Here is a 15893-nt window from a genome sequence, read left to right as displayed (position 1 = left end):
CAGGCTCCGAGCCTAGCTAGACTGGTCCTAGTCAATTTACAATCCCCAATGAAGATCAATGGCTCTCTTAAAACTATCTACTCCCTTGCTCATTACCACCTCTTCCGGTAAGCTGTTCCAAGGTTCCACTACCCTGCTAAAATAATAATTTTTCCTAACATCCATGTTAGCCTGAGATTTAAATAGCTTAAAACAATGACCCCTTGTCCTGTTTTCAGTGCTAAATTTCAGCCCTGTAACATCTTTCATTTTAATAAATTTAAACAACTGAATCATGTCCCCTCGGTCTCTTCTTTGCTCAAGACTGTACATTTTTAGCCTTCTAAGCCTGAAATCATAGTCTAAATGAGAAAGTCCACTTATTAGCCTTGTAGCCCGCCTTTGAACCCTTTCCAATGCAATAATATCTTTCTTAAGATAAGGAGACTAAAACTGAGCAGCATACTCCAAATGAGGTCTGACCAAACTTCTATATAAGGGCAGAAAAACTTCAAAGCCAAGATCGTAGCCAAGGGGGGAGGGAGGGGGGTCCTGTACCCCCCCCCCTCCTCCTGAAAGACCACCATTTTTTTCCCACAGTTGTTGCACCTCGCATCAACAAAATTTTTCCAAAAGAGAAAATTTGTGTAAGAAAACGGTATTTTCCCCTTAAATATTTCAATTAATTGGCAATTTTCCTGCACCCGAGTCAATTCAGGTTGTGACCTTGGAATTCCGTCCCTCTCCCTTGATTCACTAGATTGTCATCAGCAAAGTAAATGAAAACCAACATTGTCACTTCTGCCGTCTCACTGCTGTGGTTTTCTTTCTTTCTGAACTCTTCTTACGTTAGGACTTGATTTCCTAGACACATGTACGAAAGACAGCCAAGTGAGATGCGTCCCTGGTGAATCAGTAATTCCTATTCTTTTCCGTTTTAAGTTTTTTTTTCTATCATACACTTATCTTTACTCTTATTATTCTCCTTAATTTATTTTTACTATTTCTTTATATTTTTAGCATGACTCATTTCAGATCCATTTTATATTTCAATTAATAATTTTGTTTAAACTTTTAGCTTATTTTGAACAATAATATATTACTTATGTCCCCGAAAGCTTGCAACTTTTGAACTGATAAAGTGGGTTTTTGTTTCCCAAAAAGGGGAGGTTTTTCTTCTGTTGTTGTTGAAAATTTGTGCTTCACATTGTTGGATAAAGGTCTTATTTTAGCTGAAAACAACATTGAAAGACTTCTCTCTCCTTCTGAGCAACAAACTAGATTTTTTAGCCCCAAAATTTAAACATGACTACGGAACATATTAGATGCCCAAATGTAATTTGTGTTCGAAAGTAAAATAAACAAAATAAATCTAAACAAGTAAAACAAAGAATATATGAATATAGTGAAAAATAATTATATATTAAAACTTGAAGTAAAATATTCTACATTTAGACAGCGCAAATGCAGCTATAATATTAAATGTATACTACATATATTATACAATTTAATGTCACAATTGTAGGTAGCACAATAGCAAGTGTACTAAATAACAACAAGAAACCCGAAAGAATATTAACAATGTAAATTGAAAACCATGTAAATAGGAAAAGTTGAACAATATGAACATTAAGATAAATAATAGAATGGGCAGTAACTGCTACATTATCAAAGAGCTGGAATAATATGAAAAATTAATATATACATAAATATAAAAGAGAAAATAAAAAATAGTGAAAAATAATATGTACACAAATATAAAAGAGAAAAAAAAAGAGCCTCAAACTCACCCATCAAATTCAAAGTTGTAATCTTAGGATAGGGTTGTAGCTTAAATCTCTGTGAAGCCTGAGGTGGGAAATGAGCATCTCTATTTTGAACTCGACCGATTATTTCAAGCTGGGGCAACTGTTGCATTATGGCTTCAAGTAATTTCAAATCAGAAGTTTCAATTGCTTTTAGACAAGGACATATACTCAATGCATTAATAATTCCAGGAACAGTGAGGGAAGATCTCTTTCGTAAGCGACGTCTTTCCACATGTAGAGGATTTAACCCATACACTACTTCCAGTTGTGGACATTTTTTAAGCAAAGAATGCATAGTGTCATCTGTCACAGTTGATGGCATGAAGGCAAGAACTTTACTTTCACAAAAATCTATGCTTTTACGCAGCCTTAAATGCAGATCAACAGCAAACAACATTTTCCGAGAAAGCATTGAAAAATACAACACTTCTTTTAAAGTGAGGCATTGAAAAATTTCACATAACAACTCAGGTGAAAGGTCAGATAACTCAGGTTTTCGATAAGTCATTTCTGGCAATTTTAATTGATTCATCTTACTACAAAATTACAATTTTTACAGGTCAAATCTAAATTTTCATCTAAGCTTTAGTATCAAAAACCTCTCTGTTTTCTCGTTCTTGTATCCAGAGCCTTCTACCTCGTTCAACAATTTTCTTTCTTTGTTCAGGAGCTGCAAAATAAAACATAAATTATAATACGTATACATCAAGTGGTAGTTCCAATACAATCAATGCCAGGGTGATTCCATTGTAATGAGTGTGACATTTTTACACTATTTTTTCTTTTAAAGTTCTTTTTCATTAGCTCAGCATCAAATAATCAAGCATCCTCATATATATATATATATATATATATATAACTTGTGATACCCGCACGGCTTTGTCCGTAATAGAAAAATCAAAAGGTCTTTTGGTTCGCCTGTATATTTACAAATAATGTATGGTGAATTTTCTCGCCAATTGGCTTGTGCCCATGTTACGGTTCCACGTTATGATAATTTCGTAATTTACTCATCCATCTTATATTTTTTCTTAAAATTGGAAAAGAAAAAGAACCACATCGAATTTTCGAAAAATCGCTTTGAGATGCACACCCCCATGCTACATACTAACTTTGTGCCAAATTTCATGAAAATCAGCCGAACGGTTTAGGCACTATGCGCGTCACAGACATCCTACAGACATCCAGACATCCTCCGGACAGAGAGACTTTCAGCTTTATTATTAGTAAAGATAGCGAATTCACTGATCGAGTAATGCTTACATCATCAACAATGAAACTCGCGTCATGTCACGGCATGATTATTTAATAATAATTTTTGGCCCCAAAACAGAATACTTTACGATGTTCTGTAACGTAAAATTATTTGACCAAAATTGTTCTGCAAGTACTTCAAGGATTGTACGCGAAAAAACGTGACATTTCTACAAATTGGATGCCAAAATCCAAAAACGTTTCATATAGGTTTTTTTTTTTTTTGAGCAATCACGATTGCTTATTGCTTTCATTTGACTGCTTTTGACGTTCCTATCATTTTATTTTCCTACCGCCACCCTCCGCACCATCATCCTCGACGGGCTCCTCACGATGCCGCTCCTATAGCGAAAGCCGTCTCCAGGTTGCATCCATTTCCTACACACACGCGCATACATACACAGCTACGCACGCACACACACATACACACAAACACACCCATACACAAACAATACACACACGCATACATACAGACACCTACACATATGCCTACACACATACACTTACCCCCCCCCCACACACATTCATAAACACAACTGCCAATCAGGCCTGCACACAGACACTAACACACATACCTACACTTACTCTACACACAAACACACATACCCCCCCCCCCCCCACACACAAACACACACTCGTGATTGCGAAAAACATAATTTGAATTCAAGAGGTCAAAACTCAAATTAATTTTTTTTTTAAACTGGACTGCTGCTATTTATTTCTGTGGAAATGAGATATTTCCGGAAACATCACAGCTTTCAACCATATGATTAATAAAAGAGCACTGCATTTGAAAAATTAGTTGATCATGAAAACTATTAAAAAAAAAAAATCTTTAACAGGGTGTCAAACCTAAACCGATTGAAATACTTCAAAAATAGTTTATACCTTTTCTAAAATGCATAGAAAGATCAAAGATACAAAATTTTATAAAAATTCGAACCTAGGTCTCAAACCACATTTTTTTGGTTAATTTTGCATGGCATGAAGGAACAATTAAAATAATGTAACTAAATAAAGAAATTACTGAAATAATAAATAAAATGAGTCGAGTTTGGGTTGCATATAATAAAACAATTCAAAACTTTTTAAATAATTTAAATATTTTCTGGATGCAATGGGACTGAAATCTCAAACAAGACACGCAATTTCCGGTGATGGACGTGTTTTCAATGTCGACATGTTTTTAAAACATACGTGTATGGCGGAAATTGCAGTGGATGAAGATCGATTGGGAAAATCCTACAAAGGACTTATTGAATTCAACATCGCGAGCTTTCCGCCAAATTATGGTTATTTGCGAGAATTTTAGATTTTCTTCTAATTTTAAGAAATCTGCAGAATTCTATCTTGAGTTAGAAGATATTTGTAGAAAATCTGCAGTTTCTACAGATTTTCGGCACAGCGGTTTCTGCAGATTTTGGACACCGTGGTTTCTGCAGAAATTTCACTGAAATTTGCAGAATTTCTGCAGAAAATATGTCAGTTTTCCTCTCACATTTGAACAGAATTATTCTGCAGCTGAAGTATTTTAGTTATTTTTAAATTTAGTAGTATTCTGCTTTGGGGATCACAATTCAAAATCAAATGTTACATTGTTTGGACCCTGCAATTGCCTCTTAAAAAAGGTGGTTTCAAAAATCTAAGCAGGTTCTCAATTTAATACACACAAATGAGAAATTTTAGAATACTTTTGAAACAGAAGAGCTGACAGACAATGCATCAAGGAGCAAGCAGTGTTTGAAACTTTCATCTATTGTATAACTGGTCCACCATGTAGTAACTGGGGTTGTGGTAAAAATTTGACAGGAAAAATAAGTTTTGAGAAATGGAGCCAATTTGTTTTGCAAAGCTTTGACATTAGGTATAAAATTTAGGCAAGTAAAATTCTGGCACTTTCTTCCTGAAGCACATGACATGATAATTTCAATAATAGACAATTTAGAGGAAGCATATAAGTGAGCAAATTACAATCAGTAATGCTTGTTTAATTCTGTATGTCACTCTTCTTTTCTAAGAACCCATATGATTTGCGTCCTTTGTTATATCCAAATATTACAAGTATCCGCAATTGAAAAGTTCCCTTTCTGAACTAAATCAAGGGCACTAGCATTGGATTTTATTTTTTAAAATGATGAAATGTTTAATTTTTTAGTTTACTTAAACAAATATCATTTACTAATTACTTAAGTTATTAAAGACGTTTTAAAGTTTTGTCAGTTTCTGCCGGTTATAACCAGTTTCTGCCACTGGCACGGCAAAAACTAGTTTCCGCCGGCAGAAAGCCAACCCTGGTTGAGGGACCCATATGTTCTAAGACGGTCCTAGTCTTTCATCCATGAACATTAGGGTGGTCCAAAATTTCGAAGGTGAAAATTTTTTGAGTCCTACCCTCCCATTTTGTTCCAATGTATTAAAAAATAAATCAGACAAAATTTGAAAACATTTCGATAATATTTAGAGGTAGCTCAACACAGATAAAGTTTTCATCATTGCTAAATAGAACGCGTACCTCACACGACCATTGACATCACTAAGGTAAAATACAATTGCTATTTTTATTAACAAGAAAACAATTGCTTTACAAAATTGCAATTTTATGTAGAGACTTAACAATAGCCATTATGAAAATACTTTTGTCAATACAAGTAAATACATAAAATCTATTCCTTTAACAGTTGTGATCGAATAAATTTTCAACTTGTTGTTGCTTATGTATGTATTCTTAATTGTTTTAGTTTTGATATCACCACTATTGGAATGGTAGTTTGCAGTTATTTTTGAAATGCATAAGTCTCATTAAAATGTCAGTAATCCAACGTTATTAAGCACAAAACTTGCAAATGATTGCAGACACGTGTTTCGGTGTTACAAGGAACACCTTTTTCAATGCAAAGAAGTGTGAGCTTTTGGATGAAAAGTCATCCGAGAAAAGCAACACGGTGGAACAGGAGGTAGTATAAATATCAAAAAATAGAAATTAAACAAAACAAAAAAGATAAAATGACACATGGAGACAAAATTTATTATATAATTCCACCAGGAAAAAACCGTTAAGTAATAAATTTTAAAAGAAAACCCATAAACAATGCAAAAAGTCCAAAAATGAAACCACTCTGAATAAATTAGCAATAAATTTACCAGCGGGAAAAACTATGTATGGAAGCAATGTATCAAATGGAGAAATGCAGAAAAAACAGAGTGAAGGATAAACATATTGGAATTAGTTAATCACGAAACGAAATAAGAAAGCAAAAAATGAAAAAATAAAAGTAAGAAATGTACGACGTTTACATAAAAATAATAGAAAATCTAAACCAATTTTAACAAAGGAGTCCACACAGAGGAAAAATAGGGAATTGCAGTAAGATCGTTAACTAAATTAGAACGGTTCCTCAGGATGTGAAAAGATTCCCAAAAATCAAGATCCAACGAATTGGGGCATTTTTGGATAATTTGATAAGAGTTAAAATCAAAAGAGTGATTCGATTCCCAACAGTGTTGAGCAATACTGGATTTATTCAGCTGTTGTTTTCTCACATAGCTTTGATGTTCTTTTAACCGAAATTTCAAAGAACGGCGGGTCTGTCCGATGTATCCGAGTCCGCAATTGCAAACAATTTTATAGATCCCACAGCAATTAAGAGGGTGAATAGAATCTTTAAGAGAAGAGAAAGAAAGTTTATTAATAGGAGAAAATACCACTTGGAATTGGAATCGCTTCAGAATTTTAGCAACCTGAAAACTGATACCAGGGAAGAAAGGCAGAACAACTAAATTCTTAGTGTTAAAAGTTCTATTAAGAACAACATTTTGAGATTTTTTGCAAAGTTTTTTATAAATGGAATCAACTAAGGTGGGCGGATAGTCTCTATCAACAGCCACAGCTCTTATATAGTTAAGTTCCGCATTAAGAAGCTCAGGTGAAGAACAAATATTCATTGCACGATAAACAAATGTGTTGAAAGCTGAATATCTTTGATTAGGAGGGTGAGACGATAATCTATGTGGGGGTAAGGAAACAGCAAAAGGTTTACGATAAACCGTAGTTTCAAAACCGGACTCAGTTCGAGAAACGAGAACATCCAGAAATGGAAGGCAATTATTCTGTTCTTTTTCACAAGAGAATTGAATATGAGGATCAATGGAATTTAAAATGGATAAAGCATCATCAATGCTTAGTTGACCGTGGTTCATAAGAACAAAACAGTCATCAACATAGCGAACATAGAATTGAAACTGTAGTTTCTGAAACAACTTGACCTCAAAGTAATGCATGTAAATATCACTAAGGATGGGGCTAAGTGGGTTTCCCATTGCCAAACCATCCAACATAGTATAAAATTTACCATTAAAAACAAAGGAACTTTGCCTTAGACAAGTATGAGTAAGGAAAACTAAATCCTCAATTTCCTTAGAGGTAAAATGAAATTCAGACAGTCTACTCTGAAGGCATAACAATGAACCCTCGACCGGAACGTTCGTAAATAATGAGTTCACATCAAAAGAAACCATAAAAGAATTATTTGGAACGCAATTCTGAATTTTTTTGACAAACTCGATAGAGTTTTTTACAGTGAATACATTATTACTCATAAGAGGAGAAAACACAGAGACTAAATATTTTGCAAGTTTATAAGAAGCCGTACCAATATTGGAAACAATCGGTCTGAAAGGAATGCCAGCTTTATGTACCTTGGGTAAAGCATAAAATCTAGCGCAATTAGCAATAGAAGGAATAACAGAGCGTTTAACATTTATTGGAATAGACTGAACAGACTTGACAGCCGAAGAAATAGTCTTTAACTCATTTTCACTAGGATCTTTAGAAATCTCTAAGTATGGACCAGAAGAAATCAAATCATTAGTTTTGTCAACATAAGATGATTTGTCAAGAACAACAATTTGACCACCCTTGTCAGCTTTAGTAACAACAATATCTGAATTAGAAGTTAAATTCTTTACAGTACGCCGAACTGTATTAGTAAAGACGGGATTGGAAATTCTAGAATTAAAGTTCACATTAGAAGCAATAAGATGCCTAACGCAATCTTTTTGATTGGATGATAAGGCACTAAATTTAAAAGCTTTCTCAATAGGAGCAATAAGCTTAGAAAAAGAAGGTTTGCTAGCCAGAGCAAAGTTATCATTGCATTTTAGAGCATTAATTTGAGAACTATTTAAAGGAACACTTGAAATATTAACGACAACATTTTTATTTACCACTGGTAAATTTTCCGAAGGAACAACTTTCGAATTTCTACAAAGTTTAGCTAATTTCTTTTTCAAAACAACTTGATGATTTTCCGTAGAACGAAGGGTTCTAGACCAAGAAGTTCTATCAACATAATCAAAATCAGAAATAGAATTTGAAATAGAGAGATGCAAATCATAGAGCTCACGTTCAATAAACGAGAGGCGTTTCCTAGTTTCTTGGATCGAAGCTCTAAGTAGAGCCAATTTCGACCGAAAAATAACTTTATCAATTTTTACAGAACGTGGTAAGTTACATTTCAAAGAAATAAAATTCGGAATAACTTTCCTGCGCCTACATTCTTGAAGAAATTTTAAGTGGTTCAAAAAGCGAAACTTCTTAATACGAAGATTGCAAAACCTATTGATTTGAGACATTCCAAAAACAAAATAACAAAGTACATAAGAACAAATTATTATCAAAAATACAAATCAAATTAAAACAGTAACAAGGCAAAAATGAAGCAAAATTCAAAACTACCAAATACAACAAATACAACCAAAATTCAAGGCAAGAAGAAAGAAAAAAGAAAGTAGAATGCAAACGTACGGCCCGTTTAAGCCAACTAAATAAAGAATAAATACCTTTGTGCTGAAAAATTAAAATGTCAGTAATCCAACGTTATTAAGCACAAAACTTGCAAATGATTGCAGACACGTGTTTCGGTGTTACAAGGAACACCTTTTTCAATGCAAAGAAGTGTGAGCTTTTGGATGAAAAGTCATCCGAGAAAAGCAACACGGTGGAACAGGAGGTAGTATAAATATCAAAAAATAGAAATTAAACAAAACAAAAAAGATAAAATGACACATGGAGACAAAATTTATTATATAATTCCACCAGGAAAAAACCGTTAAGTAATAAATTTTAAAAGAAAACCCATAAACAATGCAAAAAGTCCAAAAATGAAACCACTCTGAATAAATTAGCAATAAATTTACCAGCGGGAAAAACTATGTATGGAAGCAATGTATCAAATGGAGAAATGCAGAAAAAACAGAGTGAAGGATAAACATATTGGAATTAGTTAATCACGAAACGAAATAAGAAAGCAAAAAATGAAAAAATAAAAGTAAGAAATGTACGACGTTTACATAAAAATAATAGAAAATCTAAACCAATTTTAACAAAGGAGTCCACACAGAGGAAAAATAGGGAATTGCAGTAAGATCGTTAACTAAATTAGAACGGTTCCTCAGGATGTGAAAAGATTCCCAAAAATCAAGATCCAACGAATTGGGGCATTTTTGGATAATTTGATAAGAGTTAAAATCAAAAGAGTGATTCGATTCCCAACAGTGTTGAGCAATACTGGATTTATTCAGCTGTTGTTTTCTCACATAGCTTTGATGTTCTTTTAACCGAAATTTCAAAGAACGGCGGGTCTGTCCGATGTATCCGAGTCCGCAATTGCAAACAATTTTATAGATCCCACAGCAATTAAGAGGGTGAATAGAATCTTTAAGAGAAGAGAAAGAAAGTTTATTAATAGGAGAAAATACCACTTGGAATTGGAATCGCTTCAGAATTTTAGCAACCTGAAAACTGATACCAGGGAAGAAAGGCAGAACAACTAAATTCTTAGTGTTAAAAGTTCTATTAAGAACAACATTTTGAGATTTTTTGCAAAGTTTTTTATAAATGGAATCAACTAAGGTGGGCGGATAGTCTCTATCAACAGCCACAGCTCTTATATAGTTAAGTTCCGCATTAAGAAGCTCAGGTGAAGAACAAATATTCATTGCACGATAAATTTTATTTCTTTGAAATGTAACTTACCACGTTCTGTAAAAATTGATAAAGTTATTTTTCGGTCGAAATTGGCTCTACTTAGAGCTTCGATCCAAGAAACTAGGAAACGCCTCTCGTTTATTGAACGTGAGCTCTATGATTTGCATCTCTCTATTTCAAATTCTATTTCTGATTTTGATTATGTTGATAGAACTTCTTGGTCTAGAACCCTTCGTTCTACGGAAAATCATCAAGTTGTTTTGAAAAAGAAATTAGCTAAACTTTGTAGAAATTCGAAAGTTGTTCCTTCGGAAAATTTACCAGTGGTAAATAAAAATGTTGTCGTTAATATTTCAAGTGTTCCTTTAAATAGTTCTCAAATTAATGCTCTAAAATGCAATGATAACTTTGCTCTGGCTAGCAAACCTTCTTTTTCTAAGCTTATTGCTCCTATTGAGAAAGCTTTTAAATTTAGTGCCTTATCATCCAATCAAAAAGATTGCGTTAGGCATCTTATTGCTTCTAATGTGAACTTTAATTCTAGAATTTCCAATCCCGTCTTTACTAATACAGTTCGGCGTACTGTAAAGAATTTAACTTCTAATTCAGATATTGTTGTTACTAAAGCTGACAAGGGTGGTCAAATTGTTGTTCTTGACAAATCATCTTATGTTGACAAAACTAATGATTTGATTTCTTCTGGTCCATACTTAGAGATTTCTAAAGATCCTAGTGAAAATGAGTTAAAGACTATTTCTTCGGCTGTCAAGTCTGTTCAGTCTATTCCAATAAATGTTAAACGCTCTGTTATTCCTTCTATTGCTAATTGCGCTAGATTTTATGCTTTACCCAAGGTACATAAAGCTGGCATTCCTTTCAGACCGATTGTTTCCAATATTGGTACGGCTTCTTATAAACTTGCAAAATATTTAGTCTCTGTGTTTTCTCCTCTTATGAGTAATAATGTATTCACTGTAAAAAACTCTATCGAGTTTGTCAAAAAAATTCAGAATTGCGTTCCAAATAATTCTTTTATGGTTTCTTTTGATGTGAACTCATTATTTACGAACGTTCCGGTCGAGGGTTCATTGTTATGCCTTCAGAGTAGACTGTCTGAATTTCATTTTACCTCTAAGGAAATTGAGGATTTAGTTTTCCTTACTCATACTTGTCTAAGGCAAAGTTCCTTTGTTTTTAATGGTAAATTTTATACTATGTTGGATGGTTTGGCAATGGGAAACCCACTTAGCCCCATCCTTAGTGATATTTACATGCATTACTTTGAGGTCAAGTTGTTTCAGAAACTACAGTTTCAATTCTATGTTCGCTATGTTGATGACTGTTTTGTTCTTATGAACCACGGTCAACTAAGCATTGATGATGCTTTATCCATTTTAAATTCCATTGATCCTCATATTCAATTCTCTTGTGAAAAAGAACAGAATAATTGCCTTCCATTTCTGGATGTTCTCGTTTCTCGAACTGAGTCCGGTTTTGAAACTACGGTTTATCGTAAACCTTTTGCTGTTTCCTTACCCCCACATAGATTATCGTCTCACCCTCCTAATCAAAGATATTCAGCTTTCAACACATTTGTTTATCGTGCAATGAATATTTGTTCTTCACCTGAGCTTCTTAATGCGGAACTTAACTATATAAGAGCTGTGGCTGTTGATAGAGACTATCCGCCCACCTTAGTTGATTCCATTTATAAAAAACTTTGCAAAAAATCTCAAAATGTTGTTCTTAATAGAACTTTTAACACTAAGAATTTAGTTGTTCTGCCTTTCTTCCCTGGTATCAGTTTTCAGGTTGCTAAAATTCTGAAGCGATTCCAATTCCAAGTGGTATTTTCTCCTATTAATAAACTTTCTTTCTCTTCTCTTAAAGATTCTATTCACCCTCTTAATTGCTGTGGGATCTATAAAATTGTTTGCAATTGCGGACTCGGATACATCGGACAGACCCGCCGTTCTTTGAAATTTCGGTTAAAAGAACATCAAAGCTATGTGAGAAAACAACAGCTGAATAAATCCAGTATTGCTCAACACTGTTGGGAATCGAATCACTCTTTTGATTTTAACTCTTATCAAATTATCCAAAAATGCCCCAATTCGTTGGATCTTGATTTTTGGGAATCTTTTCACATCCTGAGGAACCGTTCTAATTTAGTTAACGATCTTACTGCAATTCCCTATTTTTCCTCTGTGTGGACTCCTTTGTTAAAATTGGTTTAGATTTTCTATTATTTTTATGTAAACGTCGTACATTTCTTACTTTTATTTTTTCATTTTTTGCTTTCTTATTTCGTTTCGTGATTAACTAATTCCAATATGTTTATCCTTCACTCTGTTTTTTCTGCATTTCTCCATTTGATACATTGCTTCCATACATAGTTTTTCCCGCTGGTAAATTTATTGCTAATTTATTCAGAGTGGTTTCATTTTTGGACTTTTTGCATTGTTTATGGGTTTTCTTTTAAAATTTATTACTTAACGGTTTTTTCCTGGTGGAATTATATAATAAATTTTGTCTCCATGTGTCATTTTATCTTTTTTGTTTTGTTTAATTTCTATTTTTTGATATTTATACTACCTCCTGTTCCACCGTGTTGCTTTTCTCGGATGACTTTTCATCCAAAAGCTCACACTTCTTTGCATTGAAAAAGGTGTTCCTTGTAACACCGAAACACGTGTCTGCAATCATTTGCAAGTTTTGTGCTTAATAACGTTGGATTACTGACATTTTAATTTTTCAGCACAAAGGTATTTATTCTTTAATAAGTCTCATTACTTTAAAATAACTGAGTATGACAAATGCATCAATTAGATCAAAATCAGAGGTTTATCTTCTTAGTTCAACCATAAGTGAGCTGACAGGTAGTAATTTACCTTCAATTCCTATGGCATTGAGTATGTTTCTTCATAACCATATTGAATTAAAGAAAACCGTAAGAGAATTTTCAAGAAATACAATAGAAGAAATAACAAAATTTTGGCAGAAAGCCTGAATACTCGTACAAAGACCCCAAAATTGTCAGCCCAAGTTAGAAAAACTTTTTTAACAATGGAAGTTATTTAAAAAAAAAAAAAAAAAAAAACAGAAGTACAATGACACAAAAAAGATAAAGAAGGTGAGCTTTGCAGGACTGGGGCCTAACTGACAAAGTTTCTACAATGTGCTTTGACACAACGAGTGTCAATACCGGGGAAAGCAAGGATACCCATGTTTTACTAGAGCAAAAACTAAAGAAAAGGTTACTATATTTTCTATGTCGACATCTCATTATGGAATTAATTCTTGGTGCGGTGTTTAATAAATGTTTGGCTTTTTCTTCCACATCAGACATACCTCCTTTTAAATGATTCCAGGCCTACTGGGAATTTATAGACAAAGACAGATACATCATAGGCATCAACAATAAGGACATTTTAGCACAAGTGACAGATGTAAAGGATGATACAATAGTATTTGCTGAAAGAGTACTACATGATACGCAAGTGAGAGATGATTATCGAGAATGTCTTGAACTATGCCTTAATATTTCTCGGTAAAGCTCCTCCACATGGTATCAAATAGGCACCTGGTGCTATGCATCATGCTAGATGGATGTCCAAAATTTTGTATTGTTTCAAAATATGGATATTTAGCTGTCAATTTACCATCACGTCAATAGAAGAAAGGGGATTGCAAAAAATATGCATATTTGTTGTACTTGTGTATTTAAAGGCTTGGATGACTGCTTCTATGCCTCAAAATGCACCGTATAAAGATTTTAATGAAATCTTTATTGAAGTATATAAAGATTGTTGAAGACATAAGCAAAACTGCAACGCAGAAATTTGCCAATCACCTGTGGTATTTGTCAGAAGATCTCGTTGCATTAGCCCTTTTTGCCAATTAAGTGCCACACTGCATTAAAAGATGGTGAAGGCGATGAATGAAGTAAATGGGAAAAATAATGTAATGAAGCGCCCTAAGATTTTGCTAAAACATTTTATGGATATGAAATTTGAAGAACTTGTGACAAAGGGGTCAATTTCATTTTTTCAAAGCATGGGTTTACCTGATACCTTCATTCATGTAGATCCAGAAACCTGGGAGCTTCAGGAGGATTTTAAGAAAGCAAAAAGGATTATTCCAGGAATTTCAGTGGTCAATGATAATGCTGAAAGGGTTATAGCCCTTATAAAAGAGTTTAATGGAAAAATGACACCCAATGAAGAACAATTCCAATTCTTGTTACAAGTTGTCGAAGAACATTGGACGAGCTTATCCCGGATGTAAAATTGCAGAGTTTGTAATGTGTACTAAGGAAATTCATATACATAACTGTTGAAATATTATTGTTAAGTAACTATTTTTAACTTACAAAATGCTGGCAATTTTAATTAAATAAATTATATAATTTTCCTAGCATCAATTTTATTTCTATTTGCATTTATGGCATAAAATGGTAAAACGCGGAACTTTGAGGCTGTTGAGCTACCTCTAAATGTTAAAATTATGAGTTCAAACTTCACAATAATTATTTTTTACTCAGATGGAACCAAATGAGGGGGTAGGACCAATAAAAAACAGGAATTTTTTAAAAAGGGCCTTTTTTGGACCACCCTAATGAACATCGCTAGATCAGTTTCATATAACAGGGCAATTAAGTTACTTGTTATGACTGCAGAAAAGAACATACTAGCCAAGCAGTGTTATCATTATGGAAATATTCAATCAAGTTCTGGACATTATTAAAATACTTAAATGGACAATTACAATCACAATTTTCCCCCAAAATAAGGTTTTGTTTATATCAATTTGTTCACCATTAAAGGGAAGAGTGTTCCTATCCGTTAAATTTTGTTTAAATAAAACATATTTAGTTTTTAAGCATAATTTCCTCATATTTAAGTGATATCCCAATCGTTAGGTAAAATTTAATATCTATAAGAGCTATGGGGCCGCTACATCTCCTAATGCCAGCGCCGATTTTTCCAACCAATCCGCCACTGAATGGCATTTCAAGGCCGGACTAGCTTGAATCTTGATCCAAAAAAAAACCTTTGTTTTGTGACGAAGTTTTGTTTAATCTTCAAAGGGGCAAGAAGGGCGCACAGTGAAACATTAAAAAAAGGGGGCAGGGAGCAGCACTCTCCTAAAACTAAATGAGGGAAATTGTGTGGGGGGGGGGGGGCTCTTGTTTTGGGCGGGAGTGTCTTTACCATCTTTAGGGGGTGCGACTTTGCTCTTAGGGGAGGGGGCACTCCTGAAAACAACATATTTAAATCCCAAATATAAACTCGATAAAAATTTCATTGTGACAGCCTAAACTTCAGTGTAGAACGACTTAAACTCAAAATTACTTACTTAAGTCTTCATATTTTAATGTCGGCGGTCTGAATATCATATCATAAAATACTCTGCTAAATAAAATCAACATTGATCCAGCGATTAAAGAGTACGAAACGAGCCTTGGATATCGATAGCTGAAAGGCGTTCTTTTAGGCCGTTTGAAAAATGGTCTCGGACGCTTCGGATACTCCATCAAGAAAATACAATCCACAATTCCAAACGAATATTGAAGAAGATTTTAATAAATAAATCAGCAGACTTAAATTTTCATTCGACCCACACATCTCTTGGACGAAAAATAAATAAAAACATGCTCAATTTCATTATGTTGCCAAATAAAAAAAAGCTTCTATGTTTTTTTTCGCTCTCCAGACTCGAAAATCGAAACCTTAAAAAAAAGCTTTAAAAGCACAGAAAATAAATATTTTTCAATGTTTATAACTTTACAAATCTATGATGTTGTGATCCATTTACTGTTTGCTTATATTTTGAAAATACTATAGGAAATTTGTGTTTGAGTGTCC

General features: G+C 33.6%; 1 protein-coding gene across 2 annotated transcripts in view; it reads right to left on the bottom strand.

Moving 5' to 3' along the window:
- Positions 1-15649, bottom strand: part of LOC129225534 (F-box only protein 38-like) — a 71664-nt gene extending 56015 nt beyond the window's left edge. Inside the window, exons 1-2 of one of the 2 annotated variants that reach the window (XM_054859970.1) lie at positions 15385-15649; positions 1770-2457 (exon numbers count right to left, since the gene is read on the bottom strand). In XM_054859970.1, coding sequence (XP_054715945.1) covers positions 1770-2319 — 550 coding nt within the window. In that variant the 5' untranslated portion in view covers positions 2320-2457; positions 15385-15649. The remainder of the gene's footprint in view (positions 1-1769; positions 2458-15384) is intronic. The other variant, XM_054859971.1, reaches the window with a different exon arrangement.
- Positions 15650-15893: the final 244 nt, after the last annotated feature.

Source organism: Uloborus diversus, chromosome 7, assembly GCF_026930045.1.
Source record: "Uloborus diversus isolate 005 chromosome 7, Udiv.v.3.1, whole genome shotgun sequence".
NCBI classification, from domain to species: Eukaryota; Metazoa; Arthropoda; class Arachnida; order Araneae; family Uloboridae; genus Uloborus; species Uloborus diversus.
The sequence above is the reverse complement of the archived record's forward strand: the minus strand, read 5'-3'. Positions and strand labels throughout refer to the sequence as shown.